The 22,247-nt window shown below is 32.8% G+C and overlaps 1 protein-coding gene across 8 annotated transcripts in view; it reads left to right on the top strand.

Annotated features, from left to right (window-relative positions):
• Positions 1-18,860, top strand: part of TJP1 (tight junction protein 1) — a 288,816-nt gene extending 269,956 nt beyond the window's left edge. For 4 of the 8 annotated variants that reach the window (XM_051980959.1, XM_051980966.1, XM_051980963.1 and 1 more), the window contains 10 exons: positions 2,345-2,695; positions 3,055-3,291; positions 3,943-4,830; positions 4,968-5,065; positions 6,278-6,502; positions 9,295-9,470; positions 10,632-11,109; positions 12,872-13,089; positions 14,255-14,398; positions 17,237-18,860. In XM_051980959.1, coding sequence (XP_051836919.1) covers positions 2,345-2,695; positions 3,055-3,291; positions 3,943-4,830; positions 4,968-5,065; positions 6,278-6,502; positions 9,295-9,470; positions 10,632-11,109; positions 12,872-13,089; positions 14,255-14,398; positions 17,237-17,331 — 2,910 coding nt within the window. In that variant the 3' untranslated portion in view covers positions 17,332-18,860. The remainder of the gene's footprint in view (positions 1-2,344; positions 2,696-3,054; positions 3,292-3,942; positions 4,831-4,967; positions 5,066-6,277; positions 6,503-9,294; positions 9,471-10,631; positions 11,110-12,871; positions 13,090-14,254; positions 14,399-17,236) is intronic. The other 4 variants (XM_051980961.1, XM_051980960.1, XM_051980964.1 and 1 more) reach the window with 4 other exon arrangements.
• The last annotated feature ends 3,387 nt before the right edge of the window (positions 18,861-22,247 follow it).

Raw genomic sequence — 22,247 nt, 5'->3', positions numbered from 1 at the left:
CATGCTGCATGTTTTAAGACAACAGTGCCTATTCAGAAAAGTATACCACCTTTGCAAGAAAATATAATAAAAGTTTCCCATGTAGAAGTAGTATATGCAACAATTTTTCAGAACTAGCATTTTTCTTCTGCCAGTTTACAAGTAGTTCATGTATATTCTCAAGACAAAACTGAATTACTGACATTTTAAGTAGGACATTGTACATAATAAAAAGTGAGTCAAGAAACCACTTAGCCACTTTTATGACAACACTTTGACTATTTGATTAGTTTTTGCTCTCACAGCACTCAGGAAAAATAATTGTAATCTTATCCTTAGTGTTATGACATTAATATTTGAGATAACATTGTTATTATAATGTCCTCATCATCCTATGATAATAGAAAATGGATTATAATTTCTGCAGATGAATTCTTTAAAGGCATCTGTTGAAAAAATACACTTAAATAAAATTACAGAAAATAGACATAGAATTTTTGCTAGTAAAAACCTCCTTCAATTTACTTTATTCTTCTGCAATAATTGACCTTCCTACTTTGCTGCCCCAATTTTCCTCTTTTCTTCCTTATAAAGTAAATTTAATCTTTTATCATTATGGTGTCATAATCAGAATATATAAAAATCATGTCTGTTTATATTGTTTTATTTTGCTTACATACAATATGTCTTCAAAGTAGATGAATGAATTTCCTTCTTAAAACTACTTCAAATAAAACTGACTTCGTGTTAAAGTTTCAGTGACTTAGCCTATAGAGTATTTCTTTCTATCATATAGTCTATCACAAAGTCTTATGGTCACCTAATCAACCCATGAAAAGTCATCAGACTTCCCTTTATTGAATTTCTTAAAAGATGTTGGCATGGCAGCATTTTCTGGTTCTAAAGTCCTAGTTCTTCTTGTTCCATTCATTGTTTACAATCTCCATAATTCTTAAGATGATCTGTTATCTCAGGGAACTGAAAACAAATAGTGAATGGATGAAGTAATTAATTCTGAATTCTTCTCCTAAGACATTACCCACTTGGGTGACTTTTGAGGTCGCAGGAAAGCTGGGAGTTATGGGTAGTGCAGGAGAACACACTCTTTTATGTTGTCAGAAAGGAAGTTATGCCATGGAAATTTCTTACCTAATACACTGAAGAGCTCTGAGTTTTTCATGTAGGCAAGATGTTCTCTACCGAAAGCAAGAACTGCATTGCTACATGGTAGACTTTCATGTATTGTACTAAGGAGACAGTGCTCAGTGTCATGTCTCAGGCTGACTTTTGATGCACAAACTCCTGGGGCACCTTCCGTAGAATTGGTGTTTGTTCTCTTGAAGAATGCCAATTGACTGAGAACCATAATTCTGGCTAGTACACTGAAGTCTTCGATTCCGTGCTAGAAAGCTTGCTTCTAGGACCTCACCACTGTAAGAAGAAATTTTTCATTTCTTTGTACTGTTTCAGATTGTGGAGGTGCCCAATCAGTTACTCATTCCCTCTAAAAAGAAAAGGCGTGGAAAAAAAAGAAAAACAACACTAAACTCTCTGGATTCTTCTTCAGTATTTATGTAGATGTACCCACTTTTTGAGGATGGTGTTTTAATAACGATTATGCTATTGAGCCTGGTAAATACTCTCATATTAATAGCAGACAATGATAGGTTGGTGAGTTCAAATTTAGAAATTACTTTCCCCCAACCATTTCTCATTTCTTCTCTTCTATGCTAATGGAACTTGGAATCTTTGGATCAGTTCATGACTTAATTACTTATAAAACAGAAACTTCTCTTATAAGGAATCATTTATTTCTTCCTAAGATTTAAGGGAGAGCCATATCTCTAGTAGTGATGCTTTTCTATAATACTTTACAAAAAAATCTTCAGATATCAGCTTCAACTTTTTTTGAGACTTGCTTTCTAAAGATAATACTTTATTCTTGCTTGAGTAGAACTATTCCATTGGCTATTACAGTTTTTCTTCCATTGCTGTTAAATCAGTATGCTGGTGCTTCTGCAAGCTTGCTCATTTCCCTTTCTTCTTCATGCTCTGGGTTAGAAATTCAGTAACTAGACTTTGTAGATAGAGATCCTTCATTTACCTCTTTTGGTTGGGTTTCTAAGACTTGGATTAGCTAGCTAACATTGGATTCATCCAGAAGTTTTAGCTACAAAGGGATGTTCTGTGTGTCTGCATGTATGCTTGTACAGTTCTTCTTGACCTTTACCCATCGTAAATTTGAAGCAGGTAGATTTGATTTTTCCAGAGGAAAATATCCTTTCCAATCTCCCCTTGTAAAAAATAAAGGTCATCTCTTTAAAAATATTGAATAAAGTTTTTAATTTACTTTTATTTGACCCAGGCGGATGGTGCTACAAGTGATGACCTTGATTTGCATGATGATCGTCTATCCTACCTGTCAGCTCCAGGTAGTGAATACTCAATGTATAGCACGGACAGTAGACACACTTCTGACTATGAAGACACAGATACAGAAGGTGGGGCCTACACTGATCAAGAACTAGATGAAACTCTTAATGATGAGGTTGGGACTCCCCCGGAGTCTGCAATTACACGGTCCTCTGAACCTGTAAGAGAGGACTCCTCTGGAATGCATCATGAAAGCCAAACATACCCTTCTTATTCACCACAAGCGCAGCCACAACCAATTCATAGAATAGACTCCCCAGGATTTAAAACAGCCTCTCAACAGGTAAGCAGCAAACATTAAACATTTTCCAGCTGTAGGTGCATTATTCAGTTTTAAAATGTGGGAATTGATGTAAAGAGAATATATATATCTTGTCCTTTTTCCAGACAAACAATTAGTCAATAAGTTGGATATGAGTATATTAAGAACTTCTCTAAGTCTTTTAAATGGTTTCACTTAATTCAATATATAAAAGTGGTATAAATAATTTCCCCAAAGTTAGGAGCCATTAACCTTTTACCAGTACACTCAAACTATGTGTACATAATATATATTATATTAAAAATAAAAACTTAAACTAAAGTGGAAAATCAGCACTGTACCAGAAGCACTATATTTAAAATATTTTAAACACTTCACAGAAAGCAGAAGTCTCATCTGCAGTCCCTTACCCTTCGTCTGAAACACACCCTGCATCAACCTCTGCTGTTAATCCTAATGTAAATCTAACTAATATCCAACTGGAGGAGCCAGTCCCAGCTCCTTACAACTCCTATCAGCCACAAGCGGGCCCCTTAACACCACCAAGTACTGAGACATCTCAAATAGTGCTAAGAGATCAAGAACCATCATTGTCGTCGCATGTAGACCCGGCAAAGGTACCTGTGCTGCACTGTTGCACTAACTTGCTGCTGTCCTAAGCTAGCACATGAGCATTTTTTGCTTTGCCCCTTTTAAGGATTCCTTTTGCTTTTTACTATGGGCTTATGTAGTTTAGTGCATTTAAATCAGTAAGAATTATAAATGTTTTAGCTTGCATGGCTTCCAAATGTATATTTATTGTCTAAAAATAGTATTTTCAATAAAATTTTTTGCTGAATAATTTTTATTTTTAAGCTTATTTTTTATTTATTGCCAATTCCTTATTGCTTATCAGAGAATCTTGATTAAAAACCTCACTAAAAATTATACTGTGCTTTGCTTTATATTCATAATTTCAAATATAAGAATCGAATGAAAAAATAGTTCAACAAATCATAACTTGGCTATTTTTTTAAAGTTTATTTTTCTTAGATTTATTTTAATAGATTTAGACTCAGATGACATCTGCATTTTAAAATAAACTTTGGCCTTTCTTCTAATCAAAATAACAACCTAGTAATTACCATTTTCTTCTGATTTAAATGTAACCTTATAATTGTTAGCGGAACACACCCTTTTTCCCCCCAGGTTCATTTGTTTTTATACAATAAAATTTGATTGGGATTATAAATCAGATATTTACAGCTAAGCTTATGTATTTTGCATAGGTATATAAAAAGGAACAATATACTGAAGAACCATCAAGACAAAATTATGTTATGAAACAGTTGCCTGTTAACCACCCAGTGCAGAGACAAGAGAAAGAGTCTAATTTAAGCTATGAACCTCAACCACCTTATGCAGAAAAACAATCTAGCAGAGATATTGAACCACCTGCATTCAAGTATGAGTCTACTAACTATGCAGATCAGTTGTCTCGAAGCTATGACCCTCGCTTGCATTATGATGATCATCGTACACCTTCTTATGAAGACCAGTGGTCATATTTTGATGACAAACAGCCTTACCAACCACGGTCTTCCTTTGATAATCAGCACCCTCGAGACTTTGACTCTAGACAGCATGCTGATGAGGCTTCAGAACGTCCTTACTTTCCAGTACAACCCCGTTTTGAAGAACCAACCCCAGTATCTTACGACAGTAGATCACGATATGAACAACCCCCTAAAAACTCTAACCTCCGCTATGAAGAACAGCCAACTTCTGGTTATGATATTCATGGTAGATATAAATCAGAAGCCCAGCCTTACTCATCAGCAATGTCCAAGTCTTCTGAAACTAAACAGTATTTTGATCAGTACTCTCGAAATTATGAACAAGTACCACCACAAGGATTTAATGCTAAAGTTGGGCATTATGAGCCTTCTTCCCATGGGTCTACAGGTGTTCCTTCTCTAATACCTTCATCTCAAAAGACCGAGGTGCTGCCTTCAAACACCAAACCACTTCCACCACCACCCACTATAATTGAAGATGAGGAAGATCCAGCAATGAAGCCACAGTCTGTGCTTACCAGAGTCAAAATGTTTGAAAACAAAAGGTCAGCATCATTAGAAAGTAAGAAGGACATTAATGATACAGCTACTGTTATTAAGGTAAATATGTAAAAGAACGAGAATTATTTTTATTATCACTTAATATAAAAGTAATTTTAAAATGTCTTTTATTTTCTTTGAAATTTATTAAATAATTGCTTCAAAGATATAATTTGTTATCTTGTCCCCCTCTATAGCCCCCAGAAATAGCACCTAAACCTGCAGTTGCTCCCATCAGTGGTCCTAAATCTACTTCTCAAAATCAGTTCAGTGAACATGATAAAACACTCTACAGGTGGGTGTATTGCCATTTAATAAAGAAGTTTGGCTTGTGATATAAAACTACATTTTGGGTTATTTGTGCATTCAGTTCAATAAGACCACTTTTACTTTTGTCAAGATAGGGCTAGGGACTAGATCTGTGATTTCATTGTCAAGGAATGTTCAGATGAGGATGCAGCTTCTACCAAGTCAAGTTGCAAACTTCTTTGCAGTTTTTTGTATTAAGGAGTTGTTTAAAGCATGTGGTCAAATAACATAGACAGTGTGTCTTAGAGGCAGGAATTAACTCAAGTCTTTCTAGCTCATAAGGACCAGCTCTTTATATACTTTCCAGAGTGCTTTTCTTAGTATAGTAAAAGAGGAGAAAAATAAAATGAATTACATGACTAAAATAATAATCAATTGCCCTTATGTTCAATTGACTTAAGTGTAGTTTAGATTAATTAGGCAGGAAAGGTGAAAAGTCTAATTAATAATTCATAAATTGTTAGAAAAATTCCTTGCTTTTAAGTGAGATTTGTTGTACAAGAAGCTTTTTCTGGCTCTAGTTTGGAAAAAAAAAAAAAAAACTTTTAAAGTACATTTGAGTTTCTTCTAGATTCCAGATGTATAATTAATCATTTCACAACATTTACTTTAGCTCCTTATACTTTATGCAATTCTTTCTAGGCTATAATCTATGTTTTCCTGTCTCCTTAAAGTTTGTCAAATACAATTTAACCTTTCTATGAGTCACTATTATAGGTATGAATGTATTATAGCACAATAAAATTAGTATTGCTCTTTTGGTCTATTTGTCCTTGTAATAAATGGTCACAGGAGTACCTTTCAGACTTTGTCAACATGTACCTTTGGTAACATTCCTCTCAATTTGTTATTAGACTATGTGCTACAAGTTAGGAAAACAGAAAATCTAGCTTGTTAAGATTGTTTCTGAAATAGGCAAAAACCTGGCAGGTGTTTGTGAGTAGGATGCGCAAGACCGAAACCTTGAACTTGGTTACACATATCCTAGTTGCTTGAGCATTCTGTTTTTTGGGGTAGACTCTGAAAACTTGAAAGTTAATAGCTAAAATAAGATATTTTATACTAGTTTTTATAGCAAAAGGTCTAAAATGTGCTGCAGTAACCTATCTTCCAGCCTTTGTATCTGTATCTTTGAAATTTTCATTATAAATTGTGTATTATAACCTGAGTTTGAGTGACTTATATGATCATGTACTAGGTCCCCAGAACCACAGAAACCTCAGGTGAAGGCACCTGAAGATATTGTTCGTTCAAATCATTATGATCCTGAGGAAGATGAGGAATACTATCGAAAGCAACTTTCATATTTTGATCGAAGAAATTTTGAAAACAAACCTTCAGCACAAGTTCCTGCTGGCCATCTTGTAGAATCTGTCAAACCAATTCATTCTTCAAATCAACTCGGTTTTTCTAGTTACTCTAAGTAAGTTATTTAATTTGAGATGGTGTAAATAAACTATACTTGTACAAGATTGAATTTTATCAGAAGTAAAATAAATGGAGAAGTCATGTGTGCTTTTTAATAACCTTTAAAAATATAACAATGTATAGATGCTTTTTAATTCAGAGGGGTTAGCAGTTATCAAGACTATATATCAAATTATGACCTAAGAAGATAATATTAAGTTGGTAGAAAGAAATCATAATAAAAGCCATGCCTTGTTCTTAAGACATAGAGCTGTGGGTAGGATGTAGAACACGTAGTCATAATTCTCTTACCATGCCCTTCTTATATTTGTAGGACCAGTAATTTCAATTTTAAAAAAATGTTATTTTTTGAAGCATATTGATAGGAAGCAGCATGATTTCGGGGAGAGAATGCTGTCTTAGGAGTCAGAGAAGCTGGATTCAGATCCCTCCAGACATTCAGTCCTTGTGTGACCCTGGCCAAGGTACTGAATCTCTGGATCATATTTTTCTTTTGGTAGGAGGGGGTTGGTCTGTAGAGGACTCCTGAGGCCAGCCTAACAAATAAAATTGCTGTGGGATTCTGGGCAAGTCACTCATCTGTTTACCACCACCATCTCCAGATGTACAACAAAATGGGGGATACAGAAATGTTTTCATGATTGAATGAAACTATGTGTGTGTGCACACATGTGCATGTATCTGGGCCTAAGTACCCACACAAAAAGCTTGGCAAAATTTAACATGCTATATTAAGTGCTAGCTATCATGATTTTTATTATCCTATGATTTTTTTTTTCCACCTGTGTCTCCCATGATATTTTTAGTGCAGAAAAGAATCATAAAGAATGGTAGAATTAGATGAAATAATGCTCCAAGCAACAAATGATATGGGGAGTAAAGTCACAGTGAATACTGTTGGAAGATCCAGGCCCAGGGTTAGAGAAGAAGAAAAAGAATTACAGGTTATTAGACTTTAAGAATTATGCAAAGATAAAAATTTGTCATCTGGATTTATTTAAAGTTGTGGGTAAAGGTGTATAGTATTAAAATCTATTGAAAATACCTTAAGTTTTTTTCATCTTAAAGTTTAAATCACATCTCATTTTGGAAATACCTAGGAAAGAATTGGTGCTAAATAGAGTTGCTTACTTCAAATGTATTTTGAAAATTTGCAGATCTGTGGTCATCCCAGTAAGATGGCAATGCAGATACTTCATTATTTATTCATTTGCTTATGTGCAGTTTGCTTCTGCATCCTTAAATGTATATTCATTTATTTGCAATATTATTCCTTTTAATTAAACAGGTGACTCAGTTCTTATTTTTCTCCCCTCTCCGTTCCCTCTACCCACCTTATCTTTTGCCTGCTTTTTTTGCCCACTTGACAACTTATTTTGCCTATTTGAACACTTACCACTTTTGCTAGATGAAAAGATGAATTTAAAATTTGCCCGCCTTACTATTCAGTTTTGAGAATAGCTAAAGAATTAAAGTAGACAGATAGGGTCACTAAAATTGTGTGTTTGTGTGTGTGTGTGTGTGTGTGTATACATACCCACCCACTCACCTATATATTTATTAGTAATCTATGGATAAATGAGTGTTAGGTATATATTTTTAAAGGCCAAATGCTGCTTAGAAGGCAGTATTGCAATTATTGATGGTTTTAGTGTTTGAAAATTACAATTTAGACCAGCTCCTAAACTTTTATTAGAATGACTTGTTTTTCTTTCGTTCTTCTATTGCATTTGCTTTGCTATCACCTAGATTTCTTGGCTCTTACACTAGCTATGACTACTTGAAAAGGAACATCAAGTGGTAAGATTGGCATAAATGTGAGGATGTTTTTAAGGTGTCCTCCCCTGTGGCTTTTGTCATTGACATTATGTGCACTTTCAGACTTTAAAGTCATTTTCAAATTTTTCCAGTCTAATATCTATGGAAGCCAAATAACTTTTTTGTTTGGAAGTAATTGTTAGCTTGAAGTTCCTTGGGACAAGCCTACTTTGTCACATGCAAACATGAAAATAAATTACTTTGTGTAAACATAAAAGTGCAGTTCTTAATAATTAATCTGTCTGTGCACATAAAACTAGTGAAGTTTAGGCTGATTGTTTCTAAGGTTTAGATGGCATGGTTGCAATTATGGGTTTCTTCAGATAATTTCTACTAATTGTGCATTTTTGTATTATGTATTTGTGATTAGTATTTTATTGGGGGGAGGGGAAATATAATAGGTACATAATATTTAACTTAAATGAGCCTTGTAAATTAATCCAGTACCTCCTTACTCAGAAAATCTTAAAATATCTCTACAGGAATATGGGTAGTGTGAAACTGACCACACATAGTTTTATTTATTTGTTTTGCACGCCTGATAACATTGGGTGCTATTTGTATAAAAAGTAATGTTCTTCATATTTTGTTTATCTTCTGACTACATAAAGGTAGAAGGATTGAAGATCATTATTCTGCAAGATATTTACAAGGCTTGTTTAAAACATTCATTGAGAAAGACATCAAATTAGAAGATGGGAGAGTCATACTTTTCAAGGATACTCAAAATTTCACCTGCCTTTTGATTACCATCTTCTGGATTGTTTTTTTTTACTAATATACTTAGAATACATGTATTGCCTTGAGTTCTTTTGTACTTCATATAAAACTTCTCCCAAAACTCATGGGAAGAAATTTTTAAAAGAGCTATATTGCAAGGAAAAGAATGATAATTAGGAGTATTTTAAGCTTGTTTGGCCAGATGTCGGTTTCCGAGTATTACCATTTTCTGCTTTAATATTTTAACAGGGGAAAACCTATTGAAACTGATATTATGGATAGATCTTTTGGTGAAAAACGCTATGAATCAACTCAAGTTACTCCTCCACCACCTCCACCTCTTTCACAATATAGCCAACCTTCTCAGCCTGTTACCAACTCTTCACTATCTCTTCATACACATCCCAAGGGACTCCTTTCTGAAGGTATGCGATTAAAAGACTGAATTAAAATATTAATAAGCAAAATGTTTTGTTTTTAGCTTATATAAACTTTCTAAACTAATTTCCCACTAAGTTTTGAGCAGATCATAATATATTTTCAAATGCATGACAGGATAAATATCTTATTTTTAAAAATCAGCTTAAATTTATAAGACTGCATTTTTTTTTTTTGGTTATTAAGAGTAGCTATTTGTATTGGGGTACCACCAAATTTAGTGTGGGTTTTTAAATGCCACCTCCCCCTACCCCTTCCTCACCTCCAAAAAAAAAGTTCCTTTGGTGCAGTTATTTCAGCCCTTATGTCTTCCATTGAAACATAAGATTATGAAATTAACTCGTAATTTCTATCATTTGCAACTTATACTCCACTATTTCACTATTAAAAAGATATTAAAAATGATATTCAGATAGGAAAAATAACCCTTATCCTTAGTGGTTTGATAACTATATTGGCTTCTGTTTTTCAATTTCAGTGTAAGCTTCCATTTCCATGTTTCAGTTCCTCAAGATTCTAACATTGGCCAATCTACTGAGAAGAGTACCTGCTTATCACTTACATTGGTTTCAGATACATTTTTTTTTTTTTTTTTTTGAAGATTGACCTCTTAAATATCCCTTAATATGTAGTTCATCTTTTAGGAATAAAGGATCTGTTTTCCCTTTTTATCTCTGCACAACCTAATAACCTGTAAATGGTTCCATACTTCTCCCCTTCCTCCTTTCCTCACACTTCATGCCCCTCCAATACACCTTCCTCAAATTCCCACACTTACTCCCTGAATCCTACTTTGATTATTTATCAGACTTCTTGGGATATAAGTAGCCTATTTTCTTTTAAACAAAGATATGAAGAAAAAAGACTTTAAGTATTTTTGCCTTATTATTCACAAAGGAGAAATAGAAGCTCACCTTCTTGAGAGTTATGGCTTTGAATTTGACATTCAAACCATGCCTGAAAAAAAATGAGTTGAAATAGATGGGATACTTGGCCCTGCCAAAAAGTAATATTGATTTCAAGAAAGTATTGAGTTAAATCTTTTTTTTTCCTTCTTTTTTATGTTTTATGGATAATTGCTCTCACCTTCCATTGATGAATACTTTCTTTGACTAGAACTCTTTCTTCATATGTTTTTTCTTTTTCAGGGAACTCATTGTCATTGGACTTTCAGAATTCTATAGTGTCTAAGCCAGACCCACCTCCATCTCAAAATAAGCCACTAACGTTCCGATCTTCAAACCGAGAAGATACTGTTCAGTCTACTTTCTATCCTCAAAAAAGTTTTCCTGACAAAGGCCCAGTTAATGGAACTGAACAAACTCAGAAAACAGTTACTCCTGCATACAACCGATTTACACCAAAACCTTACACGAGCTCTGCCAGACCATTTGAACGAAAATTTGAAAGTCCTAAATTCAATCACAATCTGCTGCCAAATGAAACTCATCATAAACTGGAGTTGTCACCTAAGGCTCCAAATTCCCCTAAAACATTTTTGAAAGCACACAGTTCATCACAACCTCCTGAGTTTGATAGTGGAGTAGAGACATTCTCCGTTCAGACAGATAGGCCCAAATATCAACCAAATAATATTAGTACAGTGCCTAAAGCCATTCCTGTGAGGTAAGGTCATTTTTTACCAGTCATACTTGTTAAACTTAGAGATTTATAAATTTTCTTTTGTTTGTGTGTAAAACTATATTTAATATAAGTTATTTTGTCACTATATATTTTGACGTGCATTGATAATTTTAACCCTTCCACCCTCAAACTTTAAAAGAAATAGTTGGGGGGAAAAAAAAAGGCAGTCATCCTAAATCTCATTTTTTGAAGCGTGTGTATATCCATTTCTATGTCATGGAATAAGTTTTTTAACATCTCTTTTCTAGTCTTTGTTGTTGGAATAGTCTGCTCTGTAATTAAAAGAATCTGATTTTTTTTCTCCCTGGTTAAATAGAGTCTACATAATCCCTAAAACAAAAATTAAAGATCAAAACTTAAGCAACAGAATCCAAAATATATTATAAAAAAATGAGGGGGGGGGGGAGTTGGGGTAGTAAAGGAAACATGTTCATTATACTATTTCTTGTTCTAGGAAATCCAAAACATCTCTTTTTAACTTAATTATTCAGATTCTTGATGTAATTAATTTTAACAGAATTTTCCCTAGTTGTGTTCCTTTAAAAGTATCATTTTATAATCATTTCTTTTGTTATTTTTGTGATTTACTTTAGTTTTTCATGAATTCAAAACACTGGCAACACAGTCTATTATGATGATTTATTCTTTTTCTAGGGCAAAAAACTTATCTCCTGATGGTGTGGCATTCTGAATTAACTTGCACATAATCTTGATTGTCCTAGAACTTTTTTTTTGATTGTCCTAGAACTTAATTCCATGACATGTTACTTTCTTCTTCCTGATGATCTGTGTTTTCTCCCTTCTTTAAAACTTATTTCAAAACTCATTTCAAGAAGCCTTCCAGGATTCATTCCTGTCCATCTTGAATCATAATCTTTTGCCACAGCTCTCCTTGATTGGTTAGTGTATGTATTCACTTAGGTGTTAAGCTTTTTCTGATGTATAAGTTTAGATTGAAAATTTGGTGATTTTTAGGACTTTACTGTCCCTCATATTCTGTCATTGGGAATTACAGTTGAAATTATTTAAGTTCTTATGACTTATAATTCTATAGATAATTTTATTTTTTTAATAGCTTTTTATTTACAAGATATATGCATAGGTAATTTTTCAGCATTGACAGTTGCAAATCCTTTTGTTCCAACTTTTTCCCTCCTTCCCCTACCCCTTCCCCCAGATGGCAGGTTGACCAATATATATTAAATGTGTTAAAGTATAAGTTACAATGTATGTATACATGTTCAAACAGTTATTTTGCTGTACAAAAAGAGTTGGACTTTGAAATAGTGTACAATTAACCTGTGAAGGAAATCAAAAATGCAGGAAGACAAAAATAGAGGGATTGGGAATTATTATGTAGTGGTTCATAGTCATCTCCCAGGGTTCTTTCGCTGGGTTTAGCTGGTTCAGTTCATTACTGCTCGTTGGAAATGATTTGGTTCATCTCCTTGTTGAAGAGGGACATCAGAATTGATCATTATATAGTATTGTTGTTGAAGTATATAATGATCATCTGGTCCTGCTCATTTCACTCATTTTTTAACTGTAACATGAGATAAAAGGTTTCTTAAAGAAAGAAAAAAATTCAGTGGCTCTGTGATATCATCACCGTGCCGACTTCTTCTGTTGCTGCACATACCAACTTTTCCATGCTTTGTTATCTTGTGTAATATGTGATAAATTAAAATCAAACACTTAAAATACTCTTCTGTCCCATATTCTTTAAATGTTTATAAACTCTCAGTCCTTCAGCTTTGGAAGATGACGAGGATGAAGATGGTCACACTGTTGTAGCCACAGCGAGAGGAATTTTTAATAGCAATGGTGGTGTCTTAAGTTCCATAGAAACTGGAGTTAGTATAATTATTCCACAAGGAGCCATCCCTGAAGGAATTGAGCAAGAAATCTATTTCAAAGTCTGCCGAGACAATAGCATCTTACCACCTTTAGATAAAGAAAAAGGTAAGTATATGATATATCTAAAAATCACTCTAATATTTTTGATCTATAAAAGGTTAAAATCAATTGTCATGGGAGTTCTATTAAATTTACACACTAAACCCCTTATTATGGAGCTATGTAAAGTTAGGAATATGGTATAGTTGATTCAGTATTGAATGGTTATGTTCTTTAAGTTTAAAAAAATCCCTTAAAACTTGGGCAAATTAAAAATATTTTCCAAGGCAAAGTAAATTTATTATCTCTTTTGTCATTTCCTGAATCATCCCACTTTGCTTATTCTATTCTATTCTAATAGAATTTAATATTCTTGAGGAATTATTCTTTGCATTTCTGGTGCCTAGGTTAATGCCTTAGATGTTGTCCGGTAAATATTTGTTGAATTTAGATAGTTTACCTTTGTATTTTGTGTATAAAAGAACCACTTCTCCTTTTTTCTTCCTAATATTTTCAATAATTACATTTTCAAAGAAATACCTACCAAACATATGGAGGTTTTTATATATATATATAAAACATATGTATATATCAATTGGTCAGCCACATAAATTGATTCACATGTAGGATAAAAACTGGATTCTCTAATTGCTAATCTAATCTGATGCACTAATGTAATAAGATTAGAATATGAAAAGTGACTTGAAAGTTCTCATCACAGATTAGGAACTCTTGATTTAAAACAATGAGCAAGCACATTTTAAAATACATGATTTTTATCATAGTGTATTGTGATATTAATGTGGCAGTTGTATTTTGACTAAGTAGATCTTAGATTCTAAATATATCAAGTCAATAAATTTCCTTAAAATTTGCCAGAACTTAAGGTGTTTTATTTTGCCCTTGTGTTAAATTACTTGTTTTGTAGCCATGTAATCTATTCATATATTTACCTTGATATTTCCATTAATCCTAATCCCTTAAATCGTCCAGTAAGTAATTTGTAGTAAAACATAAAATATCATATATAGAAGAATGATCATAGGATATTTTCAAAAGATCAGAATAAAAGCATATATTTATATGCATTTTTCATGATATGCCAAGTTGATCTATTTTGTCTTGAGACCAAATGTAATTCCCATTAATTTGTAATTTGTAGATTTGACAGTATGTATCATGGTACCTTTTTTTTTTTTTTTTTTTTTTTTAATTTTCCCCTGAATTCCAGGTGAAACGCTGCTCAGTCCTTTAGTTATGTGTGGGCCCCATGGACTAAAATTCCTGAAGCCAGTGGAGCTACGCTTACCACATTGTGCGTCTATGACTCCTGATGGTTGGTCTTTTGCTCTAAAATCATCCGACTCCTCGTCGGGTATGCTGTCCTCCCTCTGTCCTTTTGGGGCTTTTGGGTGCTTATCATATGATTGATTTACTGGGCTAATGATCACTGCATAACATTTTTCGTCACATTTAATGTCACTTTCTGTTTCATAAGCATTTCTAGATTCACTTGCAATAGAAATACTATCAATCATGAGTGGACAAATTAGTATGGAAAGATGAAGGAAAGTTTTCTTTTTTTTTCATATTTTGCACATATTTACTTTATTTGTGAGATCTAAATGTTGGTACTTACTTTACCTCCAGTAGGGCACCAAAAGGAATTTTAAAATATTTTTGGTCAGATTTGGTCAGGAAGAAAAACACAAATTTTTATTGGGATTAATAGTTTTCTCATTTTTGCCCTCTTTTTATGGGCTTGTTATTAAATCTTAATTATAACTTTTCCATTGCATCATCACACTTTTCAGTGATTTGTTTTGTTGCACTTATGAAGTAAGCTCACAAATGACTATTACCATATGTCTTTTCCCAGTAAAGGAATATCAGAAATAGGAAAATATCACTAATTCATACTGCTTGAATTTTTCACAATTCAGGTGGTCCAGGCTCAAATTGATTTTTGTAGTGCATAGATTATAGCAACATTTTTATTAGGAAACAGTTAAGGTATATGTTTCAGTGGATACAATGCTGGACATGTCAAGAAAACTCAACTTGAAATCCTTCCTCAGGCACTATGTGACCCTAAAACAAGTCATTTAAACCTCAGTTTTCTTATCTGTACAGTGATAATTATAATAACTTCTATAACATAGAGTTGTGAGAATAAAATGTAGAAACATTCTAACCACTGTTACTATTACTATTAGTAGTAAAATAATAACTGATATTCATATAATGCTTTAGGGTTTGCAGTGTGTTTTATAAATATATTATCTCACAGTTATTATCTTCATTTTATAGATGAGAAATCTGAGTCAGAGGCCGAAGTGATTTGTCCAGTATCACACATCTAGGAAATGTCTAAGGGAAGATTAAATTCCCATGACTACATTGGCCATAATATAACACTATGTTTAAGCCCTATATGTTTCAGGAATATGCTACTTAAAAATTTGTATGGTTATCATCATTGTTATTTTTATAGGTCATCCCAAAAAGTTTTGGGACACGCTATATATTAAAAAGAATTTTTCCAGTAGCTTTCAATAAGCAAAACTTTAGCCTATTTGAATTATCCACTTAAACTTTTTTTAAAAAATTGAAATTTGGGTGGTGTGTGTGTGTGTGTGTGTGTGTGTGTGTGTAAAAATATGTCTCCTATAATTGAGACTATAGTATATTACTATACGAACATCCTCTAAATAGTTCAAATAAGTGAGATTGTCTTGTTTCAGAAAATCAGATATGTAGCTGCTTGTTATATGAAGGGTTTTCCTGTGTGTTTCCTCCAAATAGAAACTTCTTATTATAGAAACTGAAATTTACACTCTAATTTCCATAGAATCACATCTCTTACATAAAAAATACACTACTTTGACCTCCAATACACTGTAGGAAAAATATATTTGTCAGATTGAAGAGTTCAAAATTTTTTATATTACAATCATGTGGATTCACTCTGACTTGGCTCTTCTTGAAAATTAGACAAGGAATTTAATATAGTTTTATAAAACTTATAAAATATACAACTTGTCCATTAAACAGGTAAAGATCAGGTAAGACAGATCAAATCAGATAATTTTCCTCAGTTTATGCTAATGTAATGAATATATTGAGGGACAACTTAGACATAAAGATTATATGTGTGTGGCATTCATACATATATATCCCTCTTCAAGTTTTTAGCTCTATTTCATGGATCAAAATATCCTCTACTTTTTCTAAACTATATTTAATCTATACAATTTAGATAAAATAATCCATGATTATTGTGCAAATAAAAAAATATTAGCTCTGAAAAAAATCTTTTTCAACTTTGACAAGAATGTTTTCTTCTTAGATGACATGTTTACTTTTTTTAAAGTAAAACTAGGAAGCATAAAAAAATTTTTTTAATAGCTTTTTATTTTTCCTAATATATGCAAAGATAATAGCCATTTTTACAGACTAATTGTAGTTCTGTTGGAAACCAATGTAGAAACATGAGGTTTATATTGACTCACCTCCTATTCATTCCTAGTGTCAAAATTCCCTGGTTATTTGAAGAGATTTATAGTAGTTTCTGTACAACTTCAGGTATTCAGCTTTCTTTGTCATTTATTCAATAATCTCAGAATATGGGGATCTTCAAAGGAACTATGTGTTCTTACCTTGAGAAAGGAATTTTTTGGTGTCTTGGAATTGAGCATTCCTTACACTTATCAGTTTTTCATGCACACTGAATATATGGCTTAGAATTTCAGAATTCTCTTTTATTTTCTTCATTTTGTAAAGTTTCCTTAATTTTTAAGATGAGAATAATTTTTTTCTTGGAGAGCAGTTTCAGGTAACTAAATTAAGGCTATCTATGCCTGAGTTGTTTCTGTGGAAACATATAGGTACTACTCAAAAATGATAGACTCCATTTTATTTAATTAAAAAAAATAGCTTTTTATTTTCAAAATATATGCAAAGATAGTTTTCAACATTCATCTTTGCAAAATTTTGTGTACCATATTTTTCTCCTTCTCTTCTCTCTCCTAGACAGCAAACAATCCATGTGCAATTTTCCTTTCCTGTTCAGGTTCCATTTTAAAGAGCAAAAATTATACATCTTAGTACACAACCACATATACAAATATTATGGAGAATCCTGAGTTTTAGGTATGTGATGTAAATATGTTTGTTTAATGATAATAAATATCTATTTTGTTTTTTCCCTTAGGTGATCCTAAGACCTGGCAGAACAAGTCTCTTCCTGGAGATCCAAATTATCTTGTTGGAGCAAATTGTGTTTCTGTCTTGATTGACCATTTTTAATACTTAAAAGTAGAAACTTGATTAAATAATGTGAAACTGGGTTAGACTTACTGAATTTTAAGTGGAACCACTCTATCAAGTATTATGCTGTTCATAGAATTGATGATGGGACTCCTTAATATTAAGCATTTTATTTCAGCTTATGATGGTTAAGCAAGTACACCCTTGAACCACAGTCAAAAACATGCCATAGGACTGAGATTTTGATGGAAAATTGGTATTGACTGAGGGCAGGCGTGGGTGTGGGTATTCTGAATGCATTTTAGTTTTGAATTGGTTTTTGTATTTTTTAAGGGCACTGGGAACTTTACATTGGTAGATTTCCGTTAAGTTACCAACCAGTGAAGGGAGGAAGCATTTTGGGCTGTATTCTTTTTTAACTACACTGTTGTTTCTAGCATTTTGGCCAGGGTTTGACAGACACATAGTTTATTTTAATTTGCACAGGATATATACACATATATGCACATGTGTGTATATACACACAGACACACACATGCATATTCCCTCTTTAAGTGCAAATACATCTGGAGCAAACATCCAGTCCAGTGGGATTTGTAGCAATTACAGCTAGGGTAATTTGACAAATTGACATTGACTCACTGTGTTGGTTGTGAGAAAAATTCAAGTTTTTCTTGAGATGGACATAGAGCAAATGAGACTGGATCAATGGCCTATTTGAATCTATAAATTAACCACATTACTACAAACATATTAACCAGCAGGGATGCCTTACCCTTAATTTTTTTATAGTTTTAGATCATCTTAGTTCTGTATGGCTAAGTTTTTGTATGGCTTTTGTGCTTATCTGTATAATATATCATGAGAAAGATTGGAGGGAAATGATTGTGAACTTGTTGGTTTGAAACAAAATGTGATCAAAATAGAACCAGAAGAAAATAATGGTATAGGATTGGGGTTTTTTTTGCCCTTGGGGTGGGGAGGGTTTGCTATGCATTTGAAAATTTATAGTTGTTATAAGAATGCTTGTACATAATGCGTGCATACCCTTTTGTTCTTGGTTTGTAAATTAACTTTTATAAACTTTACCTTTTTATATATACATATATATATATAAAACAAGTTTCATAAAAGATATCTTTGTATTCTCTCCTATACCTTTTGAGCCTTGAACTTTGACATCTTGCAGCAATAAAGCAGCAGCATTTCTATGATAAAAATACAAGGACATTTTTTAGAACAAGAATGCAGAGTTGTTACATTTTTAAGTGCTGCATTTGAAAGATGCATTACTCAAAATTCTCTAGTTTGGTTAAATTCTTGAAAAGTATCCCTACTGTAATTTGTGATACAGATGCTGTTATTATGTGCCCTAAAATGTATTTTTTTACTAATAGACAATTTATTATGGCACATCAGCACTATTTGTTTAGAATGATATACCACTGCATTCTGTTAATCAATTATATTAGCTCTTCAGGTGTGGCTGTTTTTTTTTTTTTCCTTTGCAGTTATTAAAAAATTCAAATTTCTAAATAAGCAGAATAAAACTTTTTAAAATAATAAAATTCTGGCTTGGACTCTGTTTTAGAAAGTCTTGACGTTGATACATCACCACTTAAACTCCCTGCCTCTGACAGAAAACACAATATTTTAATTCTTTATATACTATCTTCTTCCATACTGTTTTGATAAGAATTTTATGCAATCTTCATTAAGCCTACAGATTTTACATATTTAAGAAAATCTCAGCACTTCTCTCTAGTACAGTGTTCAATTACATATGTCTTAAAAAAGATTGTCTTTTATGATTGTATCTTAGTAGCCAGTGCTCATATTTAAAATTCAAACTAATTTTATTTAATTCTTCATTTAGTAATTGACAGCGTGGGAAAAAAACCCTCAGATATGAAGTATACAACTTTGGTGCATTTAATTGATCAAATTTCAAGAACCATCTAATACAACCTGTACAAAATGCAATCCTCACTATACAGGGAAGGATTTATCTAGCTTCCATTTGAAAACTCCCTAGCCATAGCTAACACCTTTCCAGGGCAATTCATTATACTTTTGTTGGATAACATTCGTTTTTAGGGTTTTCTTCCTAACATCAGGCTTAAGTTGGTTTCTTTGCAACTTTCACCTTTTGCTCATCATTCTACCTTCTAGAGCCAAATAGAACATACCTAATCCCTTCTTCATTAGATAGTCCTTCAAATATTTGAACATGTTATTATGTTCCTTTCTTTATTCTCATCTAATGATACTCATTCTTTTGAGCTAATCCTCATTTGACATGGATTTAAGGCACCTTCTGTATCCTAGTTCTAGATACTCTCCAGCTTATCAATATCTTCTTAAATTGTAGTACCCAGAATGGAAGATAACATTGCAGAGGAAGTCTTAACAAAGTCAGAACACAGAAATATTGCCACTTATTTAATCCTAGGAAACTGATATTTTTAATTCATTGTTTTCCCTTTTTTTTCTTTTTCTTTTTTTAATTTTTATATCATCACATTTCTTACTGAATTTGTAATACACTAAATCTTTACATCTTGCAACTGTTGTCAAACTATGTTTTCCTATCTAATACTTGTGAATTTTTAATCTGTCATAATCCTTTATGCTTCTTAAAAGGTCTTCTCCAGGTCTAATACTTGGTTCATTATGTCACCTAAAATTCATCTTCCTTCTTGGCATACCTTTCCCATTTTCTCTCATCTTTCAGATATCTTTTGCCAGCTTTTGTTCTATTATCTTTGTTTTAGATTAAAGAAAAAATGAAGGAGTAAAAGGATTGTGAATTTAGTATTCTTTAATGACATACATCCCCAGAAAAAGACCTATTTTTTTTTGTTTGTTTTATCCTTTCAACTGGTATTGCTTTAAACACACACGCACACACACACACGCGCGCGCGCACACACACACACCCCTTTTTTTGTCTTTGTCTTCTTTTTCCACACTTGGCTCATTCTGTATTTTAGCACTCCTGATACTTTTTTTATATGACCATGCCATGCTCCTATATTTATCCTCTGCTGCCCTGCCTTGTGTCTTTAAACATTTCTGAGTTATCTGAGCATTCATAGTAATTTCATCAAACAAATCAAGATTTTTTTTCTCTTTGGAAATGCCTTCAGAATTTAGCTTTAGTGCATTTTGTTCACTCTGAATTGACTAACCCTCTCATATATTAGTCCATGACATCCTACCTATCTTTCCCCTACACCCTTTAAAATCTGCTTTCCTAAAACATTTTTTTCATTCCAGGGAGTAGTCACTTTGCCTCTATGAATAATAATTCCCTCATTTGATTCCTCTACCTTCTGAAAGATTAATTTATTTCTTAGTTAAGTAATTGTCCAGATAATTGACATCTCCCTTCAGAGCCAATTCTGTGAGGCTGGTGGTCTCTTTCCCAAACTTCTTGTGTCCCAACCTTTCTTTTATTCAGAGGGTCTTTATCATCTCCATACATTTGACAAAAATCACTTCTATTTCTCCTTTCATTGACTTTCACTTAACATTCCATCAGGCTTCTACTTTGGTTCTAGGGTTTCTTCCACTTGAATCTACCATTTAATCAGTAATTGAACTCTACCCCTCCATATTTTACTTATCCTATTTGTTTTTTGATAAATTATAATCATCCAGAACCATGGTCCAGTCATGTTTTATTCTATCAAGTCTTCAGTGATATAACTGTGACTTTAAATTTTGTCCTTTTGCAAGAACTTGTGGTTCTTGCTTATTGCCTAAACTTCAGGTACTTCTATATAGACTTTTAAGGCCACAGGCTTTATTAATGGCCATTTTTTTGGATTTTGTCTCTTAGGACTTTCTGGGTGTCTCAAGAGCTATTTTTGTAGTTTTCTTCTATGTAGATTGCTTGGAGATTGACATACTTATTTTATTTAGTTTGCACTTTTGGTGATTAGGATTGGAAGTCACCAGGTAAATAAATTCTTACCAACCTAGATGTTTCTTTCTCTAGGAAATAAATTGATGCCCAAAAGTCAGGATCCCAGTCTCAGACACCAACCTCTTGGTTTGCTCACTTTCCAAATCCGGTTTTTTCTTTTGCACTACTTTCTTTCAATGGGCAATACTGATGAATACAATATTTATGAAAAAAGATTTAGTGCCTCTTTGGTTTTAAATTTGTTGCCCAAGATTTCATAATTATTTGTAATACTTTTTAGATTCCTTTTGGCAATGGGACTACATGCTTCGAAGTGGGCTCTAGAGTCTTTTCTGTTGTGTCTAGGATAGATAATCAGCAATTGTTATCAGATAACAATTGATAATTGATAAATTTTTTCTCATTTTCTCAGAACACTGAGTCATCAATTTGATAGTTTGTCTTTTAATATTAGATTTCTAACTTGATGGTTTTTATGGATATAGATACTTTGTAGAAAGCTACTTTGTTTTCAGAGCATCACCTCCTACTTGAAATTCAAGAGCTTCAAACTTTTTTCAGTCGCTAAGTAAATAGTCATTTTCCCCCTTCTTTTTCTTTTACTATTCTATTCTATTCCAACATCCTCATATTTCTTTCATTCGTCTCAGAATCTTCAGTTACCATTTATGCGTTATATATTTATACATATTTCCTTTAGAAATAATGGAATTGTCCCCAACTAGAGTGGAAAAGCATCCTTAAAAGTCTCTTCACTCTTCTACTTCAAGTCTACCCTTAAAATGCAGATAAGACTTAGTTGTAGTTAGCAAAAATAAAAACATTGAACACAATCCAAAATCACTGCATAATTTCCCTTACTTTCCATACAGATGTAGTTTTCAGGCGCTTAAAAACTACTTGTGGGTGTATATATATATACACACACCTCAATTTTAGCAATCTGATTAAAGCAGCCAAATTATCACTTTAAAATCTGGATAATGTTGATGAACTAATTTGGTCTCAACACTTCCACAGCCAT

This window comes from Antechinus flavipes, chromosome 2 (assembly GCF_016432865.1).
Source record: "Antechinus flavipes isolate AdamAnt ecotype Samford, QLD, Australia chromosome 2, AdamAnt_v2, whole genome shotgun sequence".
Taxonomy (NCBI): domain Eukaryota; kingdom Metazoa; phylum Chordata; class Mammalia; order Dasyuromorphia; family Dasyuridae; genus Antechinus; species Antechinus flavipes.
The sequence above is the reverse complement of the archived record's forward strand: the minus strand, read 5'-3'. Positions and strand labels throughout refer to the sequence as shown.